This window comes from Anas acuta, chromosome 2 (genome assembly GCF_963932015.1).
Source record: "Anas acuta chromosome 2, bAnaAcu1.1, whole genome shotgun sequence".
NCBI lineage: Eukaryota > Metazoa > Chordata > Aves > Anseriformes > Anatidae > Anas > Anas acuta.
The window spans coordinates 59,890,357-59,906,071 of NC_088980.1; the positions used below are offsets into that span (position 1 = coordinate 59,890,357).

A 15,715-nucleotide genomic window follows, 5' to 3' on the forward strand; every position below is an offset into this window, starting at 1 on the left:
ATCAGATCAAGACTTTCAAAAGTATACACTGAAGATGAGGTTTGCATTTCTTTACTGACTCATGAACTTAAATTATGTATATAGGTGTCAAGCATTTTAAGATTCTGTTTAAGTTGATGCTTGTCAAAGAGGATAAACCCAGAGAACCAGATGTTTGTACATTTCACTGAGTGTTTTGAGGTTTCTCTGAAGGTTTTCCACACAAATGAATGCTATGCAAGCCATGATTCCCATGAAATAGGTATGCAATATCTGGTGCAAAATGGCAGTAATGATGTTTTTTCATAAGTAATGGTCTCACAAAAAAGCATATCAGATGCATATGCTGACATTTCTAACAGCTATCCTATTTATTTATTTATTTATTTTGTGAATAATTGCTCCTTTTCTGCTGGATCCATTGCCCCTTTGACTTGCAGACCCTTTTGGTAAATATCCCAGGGATACCCTCTTTTTGTTCCAAGACATAGCCTAGTTTAGTGACTCGTAAAAGTATCTGTTTTAGCCTTTAAATAATTTACATATTAGTATGTTTTCCTCAGTAAACTGTGGTAAACTCACATCAAGAAGAAATAGGGAAACCCTTTGTGTAGGTTACACTTTAAACAATGCTGTAGTTAGTAAACAAAAAATTAATTATCACCTGCTTGATAGGATCAGTAATCTTTGGGAGGAACAGACATCTCTGTAGAAGAAATAAATTAGGGTCTTTTGTTGAACAGGCAACCTAAAATGTATTATGATGCTTCATTCAGACATGTGAAAAATGGAAAATAAAATAAAAAACAATATCTAACAACAGACCTTTTACCTTTCCACCTCCCTTAGCCAATTGGGCTGCTCAAATGCTGACTAGCATGCAACATCACTTCCCAGGGCAAAATACATGTGCAGTTGCCTTCAAAAGCCTTTAATTTTTCTTTTATTTGCTTACTTAAGGTCAATGGTATTGAAACCTCCTATCAGACAGACCTGGCTCAAAGACCATCAATTGAATAGTTTTGAAATAAACATGCTTTACTGCACCTTCTAGTTTGTTTCTTGATGGACCACTGACTGACCTATGCACAAGGTTTTGTACTTTTTGTACTGTTTTCCTTTCTGTATTATTTTCAACGTAATCCTTAGTACCATTACAACGATGTAAATATGAATTGCTTAGAGGAACCTGCTATAAAGTTCCTTTTATGAAGTTTCTTAATCATGATGTTCTTATGTAAATCTATGAAGTTATAATGTTGGACAGATATACCTGAGTTTATGTATGTTCAAGAGCTCAGTAACTTAAATAAACACAGAATACTGTACAAACATGGCTGGTTTGGTCTAAATTTTGGCATCACAAATTGTCATTTTCCTGTGATATAACTTACTGATAAGAGCAAGATTTGTCTAAGAAATCCGGGGGATGAAACTTGTATTTTGGTTCCTTCAAGAACTAAGTAATTTCGACAGTTTACATCTGTAGGAGTGACTCAACCCTTCTGAAAATGAGATCAGTGCTTATTCAAGAGACTAGCATTAGACTTTTGCACAGTATTATTTAATTTTAACTTGTCTACAGTCCCTTTGTCCAAAGGCTAATAGAACACAATTACACTAGGCTAGGAAAAATTTGATAATGTTGTAGGCATTCTTACATTCAAAAATCCCTATTGTCAATTTTCCCCAATAACTCCGTCAGTGGCATGCTATTGTATCTCAGTCATAATCAAGTGAGATGAAAATTATTCTGAGAAGTAATGTATGAGGAAACAACAGGGGGTACATATCAACACAAAGGATGCAATGGCCCACAGTGCATGTACTAAAGCAAAGGTCTTTATTGCCTTACTATCACAACTGCTGAGTTTAAGCCTCTTTTCATGGATGTTGAAGGATACCTTAAATTAGCTTCAACTATTCCATGAACAGGTTTGATTAAGAGATGGTTTGTACTGTACCTCAGCATACTGAGTAGTGCCAACTCTGGGAATAGTCTAATGGAAAGAAAATGGATGGGAATGAGGACACACTTGGGTACGTCATTTCTAACATTTTCTCATTCTCCAGAACTGTTGTAGACAAATATATCAATTTCTGAACAAGAATTAGGCTAATAAGACATAATACAAAAGTATACCATGAGCACATTTAGCCAGGGCAATGCTTTTACACCAACTTAAAAGCACAGTCTCCAAGAAGATACAAAGCTTTACTTTAACTAAATCATTTCTCTACTATGAAATGATGGTTACATTGGGATAATTTCTGCAAATACATAAGCCTTCCATAAATACTTTACCATGCATTTGTATCATGGCACAGATTTAAGTTCTAAAAACTTTCATCTCTTTTTAAAATATGTGTTGTTTTTTTTTTTTTTTTTTTTTTTTCAAAAAATGAGTAAAGCCATAAAAAATATTAAAATTCTGACCCTCTAGCCCCAGAAGTTGATTTTACACACTTACTGTTAAGTATGTTAGCAACTCTCAATTGTTTTCCCATTGCCTACATACTACTGACATTGCTACAGGTTAAGACAGAGTTATAAAGCTGTTTCTGTTACTAGTGAGTGCTTGCTTTTCAACATTTTAAAGTGAAAATGTGAACAAACCTTTGAAAAGTGACTGAATATTTCAATGCCAATATATTTTGCATGTAAAATATAAAAATCTTCGTGTTGCATTTGAAATCTGATAAATATTTATTATCAATGCTGTTTGCTTTTAATCTGTTCAGGATATCACTCCTCCAGCTTTTTAGTACTTAAACAAAAATGGCATTTACATTACAATATTGCTTGCCAACAATCTCATTTTCTGGTTTAGTCAGCAGCCTTCATGCTTGATTAGTCTTTAATTATACAAATACCTACATATTAAAAAAGTTTTCTTTTTTCCATACTTTGAGCATGTAATTATTTTCTCTTGCATGCAATAACCTTTAATTTTAGGATTAAGCAACTGATTCTCTTTAGTATGGATGGATTTTTTCAAGTGTTAAAGCAAATTTGGTTATTGTATTATGAGTAGGAAAATTAACTTTAGGAAAACCTTTCATTAGTGTATTTGACAGCACACTGAGCAGCTGACAGAAACTTCAAAATATTCAATATACTTGAAAACAAAATGGATACCAGGTCTGTGTCCTCTGAAATCAACAGCAATGCTACTCTGAATTTAGAGTGAGTGACTAGAGCTATACAGTTACTCTTTTCAATACTCCTTGCTTTTGTAGTTTTAGTGTTACAGCAGCACCTAGAAGCCCATTTGAAGTTCAAGGTCTCATTGCATTTTACCAAAAAAATGTAAAAGTTTGCAGTATAAACAGATCAAGCAACGGTGGGAGAATCAACAAAAGAACAGAAAGATTAAGTGACATGCGAGTGATACAGCTGGAACTGCAGTCTGGCATTCTTGACTCCAAAAACCCACTTATGAGAGCATGGTACTTCCTGATGTAAATTATTTTTCAAAAGTGAATTCAATAAGCGGAGGCATAACTTGATAACGAGGTTAAAGCTAAATATGCAGATTGTATAGGGCAGCGAAGAACTCCCTCCCATCTCTTCCCTTTCCCTCTCCTTTCTTCCCTGCAGTTTTCACTCATGAGAGCATGGACTGCCAAGTTTGGGTCTATAGGACTGACATATGTTATCTCTATACCTGCTTGTACATTTGAAGTACCAGTGATTTCCCCCTAGACATACTCTTTGAATGCCTATGGGGAAAACATCAAGGATTTTTAGAATGGTTTGGTTTTCTCAAGTTTTATTTTTATATTTGTTTTACATGAACTGAAAATTCTGTCAGACATACATTTTGATTGCATTGGGAATGTGTTTCATAGTCAGAAGACAGTTAAAAAAAAAAAAAAAAGGAAACCATAATTCTAAGAGCTGGGGGGCTGGGGAGAGGAGGGCAGGGGGAAGCGGGAGAAGAAGAGAAACCTTCCTAATAGCATATTGAGCTCTCTCCTGTCTCATTTGTGAGCTATATGAAACCTCCTGCAAACTTCCCTAGTAGTAGGGCTATGTCTCATTATATAAAGTGGAAAGTTGAAGAGGTAGGATGGAAATGTACACAGCATCTTATACCAGAATGGTGATCAGTGATACAAATTCAGCCCTTCACAATATCAGCACTTCTGTTTTTTGGTGTCTCTCCCAGTGGAAAAGGTCAGTAGGAATAAAGGCACTGTGGGTAACAAAGATACTGTTTTTCTATACTCTCCTGCTCCCAACATTTTCCTTTTCCTCCTAAAAAATCAGGCCATGTCCCTGGGGAATCATATGCTAATGGAATCTGTGCTTTCAGGTGAGTCCTGGGAACAAGACTGCATTCTCTTTAGTTGTTGCTCCCTGGGCCTCGATCTCAGTACAGCCCTAATCCTCATCAGCTGCCCTCCCATGGACCACGGAGTTCCCAGCATGGGTGTTTCAGCTGGCACTCTGTGAGGTGTTCCCATGCCCCTGGAGAAATGTCAAAAGACAATCTATCCTTTACCTCCTCCTACCCTCTTCCAGTTGGAGCCATCAGGAGAGTATTGGAGCCACATTAGGAGAGCATTGCCCGAGTTGGGAGGGAAGCACTCCAGTTGGATGTGGCTATCCAGAAGGTTGCAAATGGGATAATAATGATACTATAGCGAAACTTATGAGATTCATCAGAATCATCTTCTGATATCAATGTAGTGGTCACTGCTAATACAGATTATTGTTCTGTAGCATAGATTGTGATATCACCAGATCCATACTAAAAAGCTTTTCTTTATAACATCTTTATTTTTGCTAAAAGTCTAGGATCCTCCCAGGTCTGACTGCCTTCCTGATGTCATTTACTAGCAAATAAGTATTTCTTAACAGGTATACAAAGATATTGCAACAGTGACTGCTGCTTTATCTTTATTTTATGAATCTCAGCTCGTTTCAGAACCAAAATGAACCATCATCATTCTTTTATTAAAACAACAATCCTAGCAATTTGTAATTTGCTCTTTTTACACATCAGTTCTTCTCTTTTGGAAACTCTGGTTTGCCTTCCAAACTCTTCCAGAAACATAACCTAGCTCTGTTCTCTAATTAGAGTCCTCATGGGATATTTGATCATTTTTAAGCTATCAAAAATAAGTCAAGCTCCTGTCCTGAAGGAAGTTGTCTAATACAAGGTATAGTTTCTGATGAAAACAATAAGCTGAAATATTGAAGTGTTTCAGCAAACAAAAATTTACATTTGAAAATGATGATCAATATTAGAAAATTTCAAATCATCATGTGGATTAAAGAGTTTTCAATTTCTTTTGTATAATCACTATTTTTTAACCAACTCAATGTAATAAACTGTTTACATACAGTTTAAAGCATTTTTAAACAAAACCTATCCCTAGCTTATTTCCTAGCTCAACAAAAGAAAATTAAAATAATTACTTTTTTTTTGGGGGGGGGGAGGGCTGTAGTAAAATTTAGTGAATTGCATCATTCTTGGAAAGGAAAACACCACTTAGAAAATTCCTGATTAGTTCAAATTACTACAGTATCAAAATAAAAACTGGGTATGTTTGTAGGTAAGACAAAAATCTTTCTGAGACTCACAGTCAACAGTGCTCATCTAGTCTCTTGTTCTCTTTCCTTTACTTCATTTCCTTTTTCAGCTGGTGGCAAATATCTTCATTTCTTGAAGTTGTCCTGGATCAGCAGCAAAAAATACAGTGGTGCTTGTACAAGACAGGTTGTCCTAAGAATCTTTCAAACTTTGCTCGTAGAAAGAATATTAGAAATCTCACACGAGATTTCTTTTCCATATTAAAATTTTATAGTGTTGTCCCTTAAGACCCACAACCTATCTCTTCCTAATATGGATTCAACCAGCAATTTATAAATTAAAACACAATAATAGTTTTATAGTAGAATGTAGTATATTACAAGCACATCATTGAAAAATAAATTTTAGGATCATTGCATACACAAGATATTAAGTCTGACTGTTGATTTCCTACCTGCTGGGACATGCCTTCTCACGGGCTGTTATATACCCATTTGCTTAAGTTGTCCTGATTTTCTCATATCTTAACCCACTAGGAACTCACAAATGCCCATTTGCTGGCTTGTGCCTGAGGTGGTAACCTCTGGCCTTTTAATTTTCCAGTTTCCACATAATTAATTGCTGGTTACTTCAAACAAAAGTAGAAGGTTGGTAGAGGAAGAGGAAAAATGAAACAAGAAGGATTTGGGAAGCTCATGTCTCTAGCATGACCCCTTGGATAAAAGGATGCTTTTTTTTCCTTTTGCCTAATTTGTTTCTAGTTGCAGCACTAAGGTTGAAATAAGCCAAGAGAATGAATGGAATAAACGTCCTGATGGGCTGCCCGAAGCTGCCTGGTGTTACGGATCAGCGTAAAACCAGCTCTCTTTCCTGTGCCTAGGCCGATGTAACTCACTGGAGTGGCAAATTACATCAGACCTACAGCTGTAACCCGACATTATGATTAATTTGATCAGTAATTTCTCCTGTTTTTCATTTTAATCGGTGTGACTATTCTGCTGTGGCAGGTCTTTCAGATCTAATTAAGATAAATTTCAGAGTAAAAGACTTGGCAGAATTTTTGAGTCAAATCCGAGCGTCAAGTGTGAAGACCTGCAGCACCAGTCAATCAATTTCCAGTAAAGACGGCAGGCTGTAACTCAGCAATCAACCCATTAACACTTAAGCAAATTTCATAATCTCCAGGCCTGTGCTTAGTCACTCTCTCAAAACATTCTGGCTACCAATAAAAAAGAGGAAGTTTTATCATGTTTTTTAAACACTTGCCCTAAACTGCATGTGCTAAAAGCACCAACAGAATCCACAAGTGGACACTGATAGATCTCTGCACTACTGCTGTAAAAAGGCTTAATTTTAAACTTTAAAACACAGCCTAGAGTGTTTTTGTTTGTTTGTTTGTTTGTTTTTTTTTTTGTTTGTTTGTTTGTTTTTAGGTAGCACCTGGAAGCTGAGCAACTTCTTTTAAGCACTTACTTGTACAAGGAGCTTTGAATGATATAACATATCAGGGCCATACCACTTCCTGAATATAGCTCCTCATTCAGATTCAACAATCCCATCAGGTGCTCTGTGTTCACTTGGTCCGCTTGCTTCCAAATAGAAGAAATTTCTCACAGAACTAGAAACCTAGAATTACTTGAAAGTTATATATATAAATATATATATATATATATATACACACACACACACACAGACATATATATATTACAAAGAAGTGAGGGGTATGAGGAACTAAGGGAAAATAAAGCCATGTTTTGGGATATTCTCTCCTTATCTGTAAATTTTTGGAAATAGGAATGAAAAGAGAAATTAAGAAAAATGACTGCTATCAAACCTGATCTACTGGCTTCAAAAGAGAATCTGAGGGGCTGTGTCATTTTTTTTTTTTTTGTCCCTAAGGCACCCAAGAGTCCTCCTCTCTGATTAGAGAGGCTTTGGGATCAGGAGACCTTATGGGAATACAGATCCTTTCCCAATTTTTTCCTGGGAGGATATTATTTATTTATTTCCCCGTTTATTAAATACTTCAGTTGCTTTAGGGAGTTTATTAAATGCTCCTATTTCAGAAGCCAGAGCTTGCTGGGCAAACAGCTCTGTTTTCCTCTCCATCAGAGAATTCTCTAGCAAATGGTTTCCTATATTAGCCTCAGCTTCTGCCCCTTGGGTGCTAATAATGCCAGTTGTTTTGCTCGAAGATTAATTTCCTTTGCTTTAAATGTGAATCAGACACCGGTACTCCTTGTGCTTCTGAAAATAGCAACACCTGCAGAGTATGTTTGGATGGACCAGGCAGCTAGCACTCCAACTGAGAGAAGGTTTCCTCAGGGAATGTAGAGACTTGCTTATAAAGTTTCTTTGAGAGCCCTTAAACATCTCCTTGCTCTTTTTAAATGCAGTATTCAACAGTCTTACAGAGCAAAGACCCAAATAAGCAGTGAGCTTCTACAAGAAGGAAGACATCTGAGGAAAAGATTTGAAACCCTGCTCAATCCAGTGGATGAATGTGGTCTTGCACAAAACTGAAATCAGCCTTTCTGTGGAAATGACGTCTTTCAGGTAGACATGAGTAGCAGTAGCTCTCAAACAAGCTAGATCTGTCAAGAAACCAGCTTGCAAGTTTCTGCACTGCGCACTGGAGCCAGTGAGCCAGGTGCAGGGCAGGGACAGCCAAGTATCCAGCTAGGACAAACTGCCACGTTGCCATCATGATGTGAACAACTGGTAGTAGACCCAGGAGGAATGAGAAGGATCATGGAAGCACTCAGAAAAGGTTAAAAGAGGAAAGGAGGTCCTGGGTACACCAAAACTCAAAGCCAAATTATTTTCTCAAGCAAGGTTCAAAGTTGTATAGAGGAACGTCTGCATGTTTCAAAGAACTATTGCAGGAGCAGTGGCAAAAGGAAAAGCATAAAACAAAAGGAGGAGACCTGAATCACAACAGCATTTGGGACAGGTTATATGCCTGTGTGTATGGTGGGACATCTGTATGACCATGACTCTCTAGCAAGTAGAAATTTTTGAATAGTATTTGCTTCTTCCACTCATGAAATCACCTATACCAACCCCCAAAAATAATTAAAATGGAAGAATACTCAGAAATCTGAAACTGTCAGTAGAACAAGATGTTTAAATCTTTCTGGACCTGTTTGCAGGAGCAGGGGATGAAATATACAAAATATTCTGAAGAGTTCATCAAGCTCAATTTAATTGAGCTGATTGCAAGGGAGGTTACATATTATTTAGAGCTGAGACCTCGGTCTTGCTAGTACCTCCTGGAAACTTACTTAAGATCAGCACTTCAACAGACTTAACTATATACAGGTCATGGGCATGAAGCTTCCTGAATAAATATGTGCTTTATGAGTATGTATCACCTGTTGCCTTTTGATGTGCAATATCTGACTACCTAATGACATCAAAAATTGGGAAACCTTGGAAAGTGGGTACAAACCACTGCATTTGCTCACCATTTATGAAATATTTCATTGCCAAACTGACTCAGAAGTAACTTGGGAACAGATTCTGACAATCACATGTTGCATAGTATTGCACAGCAGGAAAGCTAGATAATATTACCACAACAAAACAAACAAAAAAAAACTCAGTGGGTGACTGGTGTCATAATCTTATAATCTTGATCAAATTTTCTTGATCCTAGGAGTCAATGAGCTTGTGAAATACAACAGGTCTCTGATGTGAACGCAGACATACATGGCCTCTGACTGTACTCCTTGCAAACTTATCCCAGCTTTCTTCCTCAGACAGAGACCTCATTGTTTCTTCTGTTTCTTAAATATATGCAAATTTGTCAAAGTGTCAGTATACACTGAGAATTTTTAAAGTAGATTTTTCTTTAATGAGAAGCTAACCAGTGAATGAGGTTCAGGGGAAAGAGAAGGGGCTTTTTTCTTTTTTTTTTTTTGATTGTTGGAGCCTCGGGCATCTGTGTACACATTCTCCCTCATTTACAGCTGAGTATTGCAGCCTTTCTGCTTTTCTTTTCTCCTTTGTTATAAAAGTGTTGAGGTGCCAAATACATTATTTAAGATTAGTATGAAAATTTAATCTGAAGGAGGTTCTGTTTTTGCTATCCTAGTTTGCTATTACTTGCAAGATTTTCTCTGTTGTTGCCATCTCCCCCATTTTCCTTCTTCCCTCCTTTTATTATTATTTTTTCTCACTCATCATCTTCCATCAGCCCCAGTTGTTGTAGGTAGGCTTCTATGACAAAAAGGTGCTTTAGGAAAGAGTTCTGAAAATGGTCAGAATAATTTTACAGTGGGGCAATCCCTGGGGGATTTCCTGTTTGTCTGTTCCTATTCACACGCGAACAGAGCAGTAGAAAACATCGGGAATTTCTCTATTCCTAAAGTGTGACTCTTCTTTTGTAGATATGGCTGTAGGTAGGTTCATTTTATCCATACTGCTAAAACATACAGTGAGCGTCAGCACTAGAAGCTAACCTCCCATTTGTATCCAGTTAAATATATGTTGCTGATACAAAGCACCTTATTCTGGCAGTCAAGCAGAATAATTGGCTACTTAGTACTTGGCTCATCTAATTTTATACAGTGTATAATCAAGATCTTATGGCTCCAGAAATTTAATTGAATGGAAACTCTGTAGAGTGCTAACTATGCTTTGAAGTTGCAACATGCTGGCAATTCAAGAACCTATATAATTTCCCCTGTAATAATATTAAAAATGCACAGGAGAGGCGTATTTGGAAAAGTATATGTTCCCAGAAGTATAGTCCACAGTTTACAACATGAGCTAGGTTGTCTCTCACCTCTGGATTGCTTTGTTTCAATCAATTAGAACAATGAAAGTAAAAGTAAGGCTAAAGCTACCTACATGAGGAATTTCACCATTTTAAAATGAAGGGAAGAGGGTCTTCCACCATCTACCTGACCCAGAACCTGCTGAAATGCATTTCTGCTTTGGAAAATTCTCCTCTTTCTGGTGTCTTTTGCAAACCAGCGATGAACCTGGTTCTACAGTGTTTTCCCTTTACCAGTATAAATTTGGAGCATCATCCCTAACGTTATCACAAGAATCCAGTCCCTGGAACCTAAAGTAAGGTTTTTCATCTTTGTATGCCATCATTAAAAGCCTTCCTAAAAAAAATAATATGTTTTTTAACTACAATCTAACCCACTGAAATGAGTGAAAAATATTGACAAAATTGGAGCTGAGTATTGCAGAACAATCTGACAAGAATCGTTCTGAGAGTTTCAGCTGGTGTACAGTGCATCAGCATTATTAATTTCTGATCATCTAGCAAAAGTACCTTGCTCAGGTACACCTAAGCAAGTCACTTTCATTTAATTTTCTTTCTGAAGGACATGACAGCATCTGTACATTTTGAGATGTAATTGCTGTTATCCTTCAGAGTTTTTTGAAACAAACACAATCATCCTCCTGAATTACTGACTTTCCATGACAATTTTTTGAGGTTGCATTGTTCTAAACTAATATCTTTCAGACATATCCTGAATAATGTAAGAGGATAAAGCCCACGTGAAAAAATCAAGAATTCAGAAATGAAATTTAAGCTGTCAAACTTTAACTTAGTTGATCTTTATTCCCTTAATATTCTGCAAACAAAACCCATTTCATTCTAGTTCATAAAGATCATTACCTTTGAGGCCATAGTATCTCTGAATTTAGTCCTAGGTTGATTTTTAAGTTAAAAGATCAGACATTTAAACAAGAAAAGCACATTCTAAGCAGCTATTATGGACTGGACATAGAAACTGTTGCCAAATGTGGACTCTCTCCTTTTTTATTTTGTTTATGCTTGTATGGTAGAAAACAATTTCAGATCCAGTCCTGAAGCTAAACATATGGAGTTAAAGCAGCTTTTCTCTGCAGGATTTAGAATGCAAAGTCAAACTTCATGGAGGAGAGTTTAGCGTTGCTCTGCTTTAGAAAATACATGACCACGTCCTTCAACCATATATAAAGTACAACAGCAGCTCCTCTGGAGATATTTATGACTATCATTTGTTTGCATATTAGAGTTTAAATATTTGCATATTACAGTTTAACTATTTTCAGTTATATGACAGAGGATGTTTCAAGTTCTTAAGTCCTATTAAATGCAGTATCTTAGGTAAACCTGAGAAGCATTACACTTGCTGTAGAAATGGCTAAAAGGCCAAATCAATGGCCATACATGCATAATTAAGGCTAGTCCTGAAGCATTGTGCTGAATCTAGGCTTCTCTTCTGGATGTCAGCACATAGCACGTTTGTATCTGTGGGTATACTGTTGGGCATTTGTGGCTACTTAGATGGTGAGGATCTTTGAGAGGTAAGAATGTAAAAAATTCCCACTCCTCAGTTTATTACTAACTCTTTAATGCTGAGCCAGAGCTGACAGGTAATGAGTTATAATCCCTTGGCTGTTGTTCTGAAAGTGCCCCGGTCATGCAGCTGGCTTAGCAATACTGGCCAAACTCAGCCCAGTGGGAGGGCCAGACCTCTCACTTTGGTATTTTTCATTAGTTCTAATCCCAGTTCCTAAAAGGTTTGGGGGATAGTATTTGAGCTAAAATGACGTCAGAGTACTTGAATCCCATCTTCCACTACTGTCTGGCCTGCCTTATTCAGACTGCCCTCATAAGGGTAGTTATAAAGATATGAATGCTAAAGAGAGTGCTGTGCCAAGGTGTCTCCATAAACACATTGATATTGGCACTTGCTATGCAAGGAATTGTTGGTTTTACTTGCTTTTACTGTACTTCCTGGAGTGAGACGTGACTCCACAAAGCTAACAGTAGAAACTGCTTCGCCAGTACCTGTAGGTCACACATGAGACTGAAAGTACTCGAAATCAGAGGAGATTTAAATTGGGATTGGAGGGTATATGAGAGCTATGATTTAGATTCAGTGTTAGTACAACCCTCTTGAGGTATGTTCTCTAACATCATCCTCTTTCCTTCATACTCTAATGTTAATTTATGTGTGCATTTGCTCTGCTTAGAAAACTGAATGCACAACAATTTTCAAAGTAAAAACATTTTTCAGGCAGTTTTAGCAACATATAGACTGTATGCTTAGTGTACATACACTAATGCTGTACTGAAACAATAAAATGTAACAGAAGCTCCTCTGGAACTATTCCTGTCTCTTTATGTCAATAATTTGCATACTAATGGGTCCCGAAGCACTCACTAGCATGACAGACTGGGCATTAAGGGGTGGAAAAGTAGTCTAAGACAATGCACAGCAGAAGCTCTAGAAACTTTCTACACAACTGTAAGAAAAAGCTAAGGAAACAAGGACACATTTCTTGTGGATTTTTAAGTCTATTATCTAAACCATTAAAAAATCAGATCTGATGCAATTTAGTTGCAACTCCTCAGGTTAATGCAGGTTTAACTGGTCATATGGCATACACGGCTTCTTGTAAACCAATTCTCTTAATTGCATCAAAAAAGGATTTTTTAATTATTAAGCTAATGCAGTTTAATTTCTGAAGCAAATGGCTGAAGCCGAGTGGATAAAACCTTTAAAATGGGATCTCAAAATTTAAAGAATAAAGTGAACACACACTTGCTTTTTGTCAACATTTCTAGCTGGTTTCTAAATGCAGTTCCACTGCCCATCTTGAGAGAGTATTCACTTCACAGATTATCCTGGTGTTTATTCAGAACCACCCTTGCTGGTATAGGCAAAGCTGCTCTTGCAGGACATGAATACTACGTGAGACATACTATGTAAGAACACACAAGTGTAAAAAAATAGGATCATTGTATTAGAGATATCTTATTTCTTCCCAGGAATTCCAAGATGGGAAGAGTCTAGCATCAACATGGGTGCCATAGCTGTTGATGTGGTCTGTTAGAAAACATCTATATTGGTGGAGCAAGCACCAAGGACTGATTCCTTCGCATTCTGAACGTTAGAGCCTATACCACACTTCTTAATAGAAGTATTTGGTCCTTAACAGGACATATTTTTGGGCTGTGGTTTCAAATGGAAGGGTAACCCATCCATCCTGTGCACACACATACTAGCCAAAGCTCTATTTCTTTTACAGGCAGTCAGATCATCTGCTGATGAGTAGCTAACTTTGCTGCCCTCATAAGTTATCATAAAGGCTCACTACTGGTAAAATACCATTTGTGAAGGTTGCATGCTGAATCCGTTGAAAAAAATATATAGTTTTATATGGATTTTACAATATGGGCTTTAAGAGCAAAAGATGATTATTATTCAGAAAGAAACAAGCTAGGACCATAATTTGTTATGCTTCTCTGACTTATCAGGCCCTTTGGCTTGTTTTAAGCAGCTTGCCTGTAAGGATTAACTACTATGAGGTGGAATTTCTCAGCTTGTATGGTCAGAAGGTGTAACAGTCATTTGATTTCCCCTTGCAGTAGCAGTATGCACTTTCTGTTATTAAATCATTAGAGATTTGTACATAGTGCCTTACCTGCAATGGATTTGGTGAAGTAAGAGGAGATGGAAGGCCATGCCCTGGTGACTGGCTGGGTTTCTGAGGGGAGCTGGAGGACTGTGGGACTGGAGGCTGTTGGCTCTGGCTCTGGGACTGTGTTTGGTTCTGCTGTGGTGGTGCTGATGGCTGTGGCTGCTGGGTCTGCTGTGGTGGCTGTGGAGTCTGTGCCTGCTGAGTTTGCTGCTGCTGCTGGCTTTGCTGCTGCTGCTGCCCTTGCTGCTGCTGTTGTTGCTGTTGATGCTGGAGCTGCTGAAGATGCTGAAGCTGTTGAAGCTGGGAGTTCAGGGATGAGGTAGCTGTGAATTGAAGAGAGGGAAGTGAGTTATGTAGGTTTCAGCAATACTTACTGTTTTAAAGATATCCTGGATTGAATTATGGTTCTCTTATATTGTGGGGCACATGGCCCACTGAGGTCAGCTGCCCTCAGACTACAGGTTGTGGCAGCATATAGTGAACATGTTCCCAGCCTTTGGTTCTGGAGTAAGGGATGGACTTCACTGGAGGCAGTAAGACCAAACCTTCTGAAGGGCTAAAGCTCTGCCCACTGGACAGGCATCAGAGCTGAGTGGCAGTCTTTGCTCAGACAAGCTTACTAGTGAAGCCAACGGGAATTTTCCTTGCCTGAAGAAGAGGCCGGGGTTGTCACTGTATGTATCATAGCAAGAGCTCATAACATGAACTGGTGCTGCTATATAGAGCAGGATAAAACCATAGTTTTAAATAAAGGATGCTCTGAAAAGAGCTTTGTCACATCTATATACAGCAGGTGTTAAGAAATAAAATGTTCAACAATCTTTTTTATTTTTTTTTTTTTTTTGTGAAATGCATAGGTAGAAAAAATACCCCAAAATTGCATGTCTCTGAAATTAGAGCTGCTCCTTATTATTCACATCTAAAAGCTATAAAGTTCCCCTTGTGAAATAGGGTAGGTATTCTGTGCACTTGTACTGCTTCCTTACTCCTGATAGGAAAAGTATGTCGTGCTGTGCTACTACATGCTCCAAATGTGAGCTTAGAAACCAGTGGCTTGCATCAATCTGCTGGCACAAAGGTGCAAACTTTATCTCCCAAATTGACTAAGGCATCAATTAAACTCAGGAAGGCAAGAAGTTTGCCACAGGGATGTCACTAAGGAACAGCAGCCAGAACATCACAGGAACCTGATGCTTCCTGGGGTTGCCCCTTAAATAAGTCATCTGGGTCTCTGGCCTTACTCACTTTAATCAATATTTTTGGGGTTGTGTTAGATGGCTATAGGATCCCAAGAGGAACAGCTTATAAGGTCAATGCACTACTTTGCCCTCTGTACTGTGTCTCCAACAACATTCCATATTCTAATTTCCACCATCAGAAGTTACAGTAAACTGGGCATGAATCAAATTTGTTACCTCTAAAATAAGACTCAGATTTCACTGCCAAAACCATTGTTCACCACTCTATTTGTAGATTGGCAGATAAAGTCAAGTTATCCCCACTTTCTTTTTGTGCTGACATCCCTGTTTCAGCTTTCCAGATGTCTATGCCCTGGGGATGAACCTGAGGTCTTGCTATGACTTATGAAATCAATGAGCCATAAACTGGAATAAGAAAAAAGACAACAAAAAGGGGAAAGAATAGGCAGAATGGGTAAGCCAGAAAAGGCTGTACAAGGGAAGAATAAAAGGATTGGCAGGAAGAGCTGTTGGTCACTCATTCCTATATTCACAGCTAATGTAGATTTTCTTTCA

The 15,715-nt window shown here is 37.8% G+C and overlaps 1 protein-coding gene across 5 annotated transcripts in view; it reads right to left on the bottom strand.

Moving 5' to 3' along the window:
- POU6F2 (POU class 6 homeobox 2) overlaps positions 1–15,715 on the bottom strand; it is a 312,647-nt gene that overhangs the window by 86,549 nt on the left and 210,383 nt on the right. For all 5 annotated transcript variants that reach the window (XM_068674957.1, XM_068674958.1, XM_068674956.1 and 2 more), the window contains one exon: positions 13,965–14,284. In XM_068674957.1, coding sequence (XP_068531058.1) covers positions 13,965–14,284 — 320 coding nt within the window. The remainder of the gene's footprint in view (positions 1–13,964; positions 14,285–15,715) is intronic.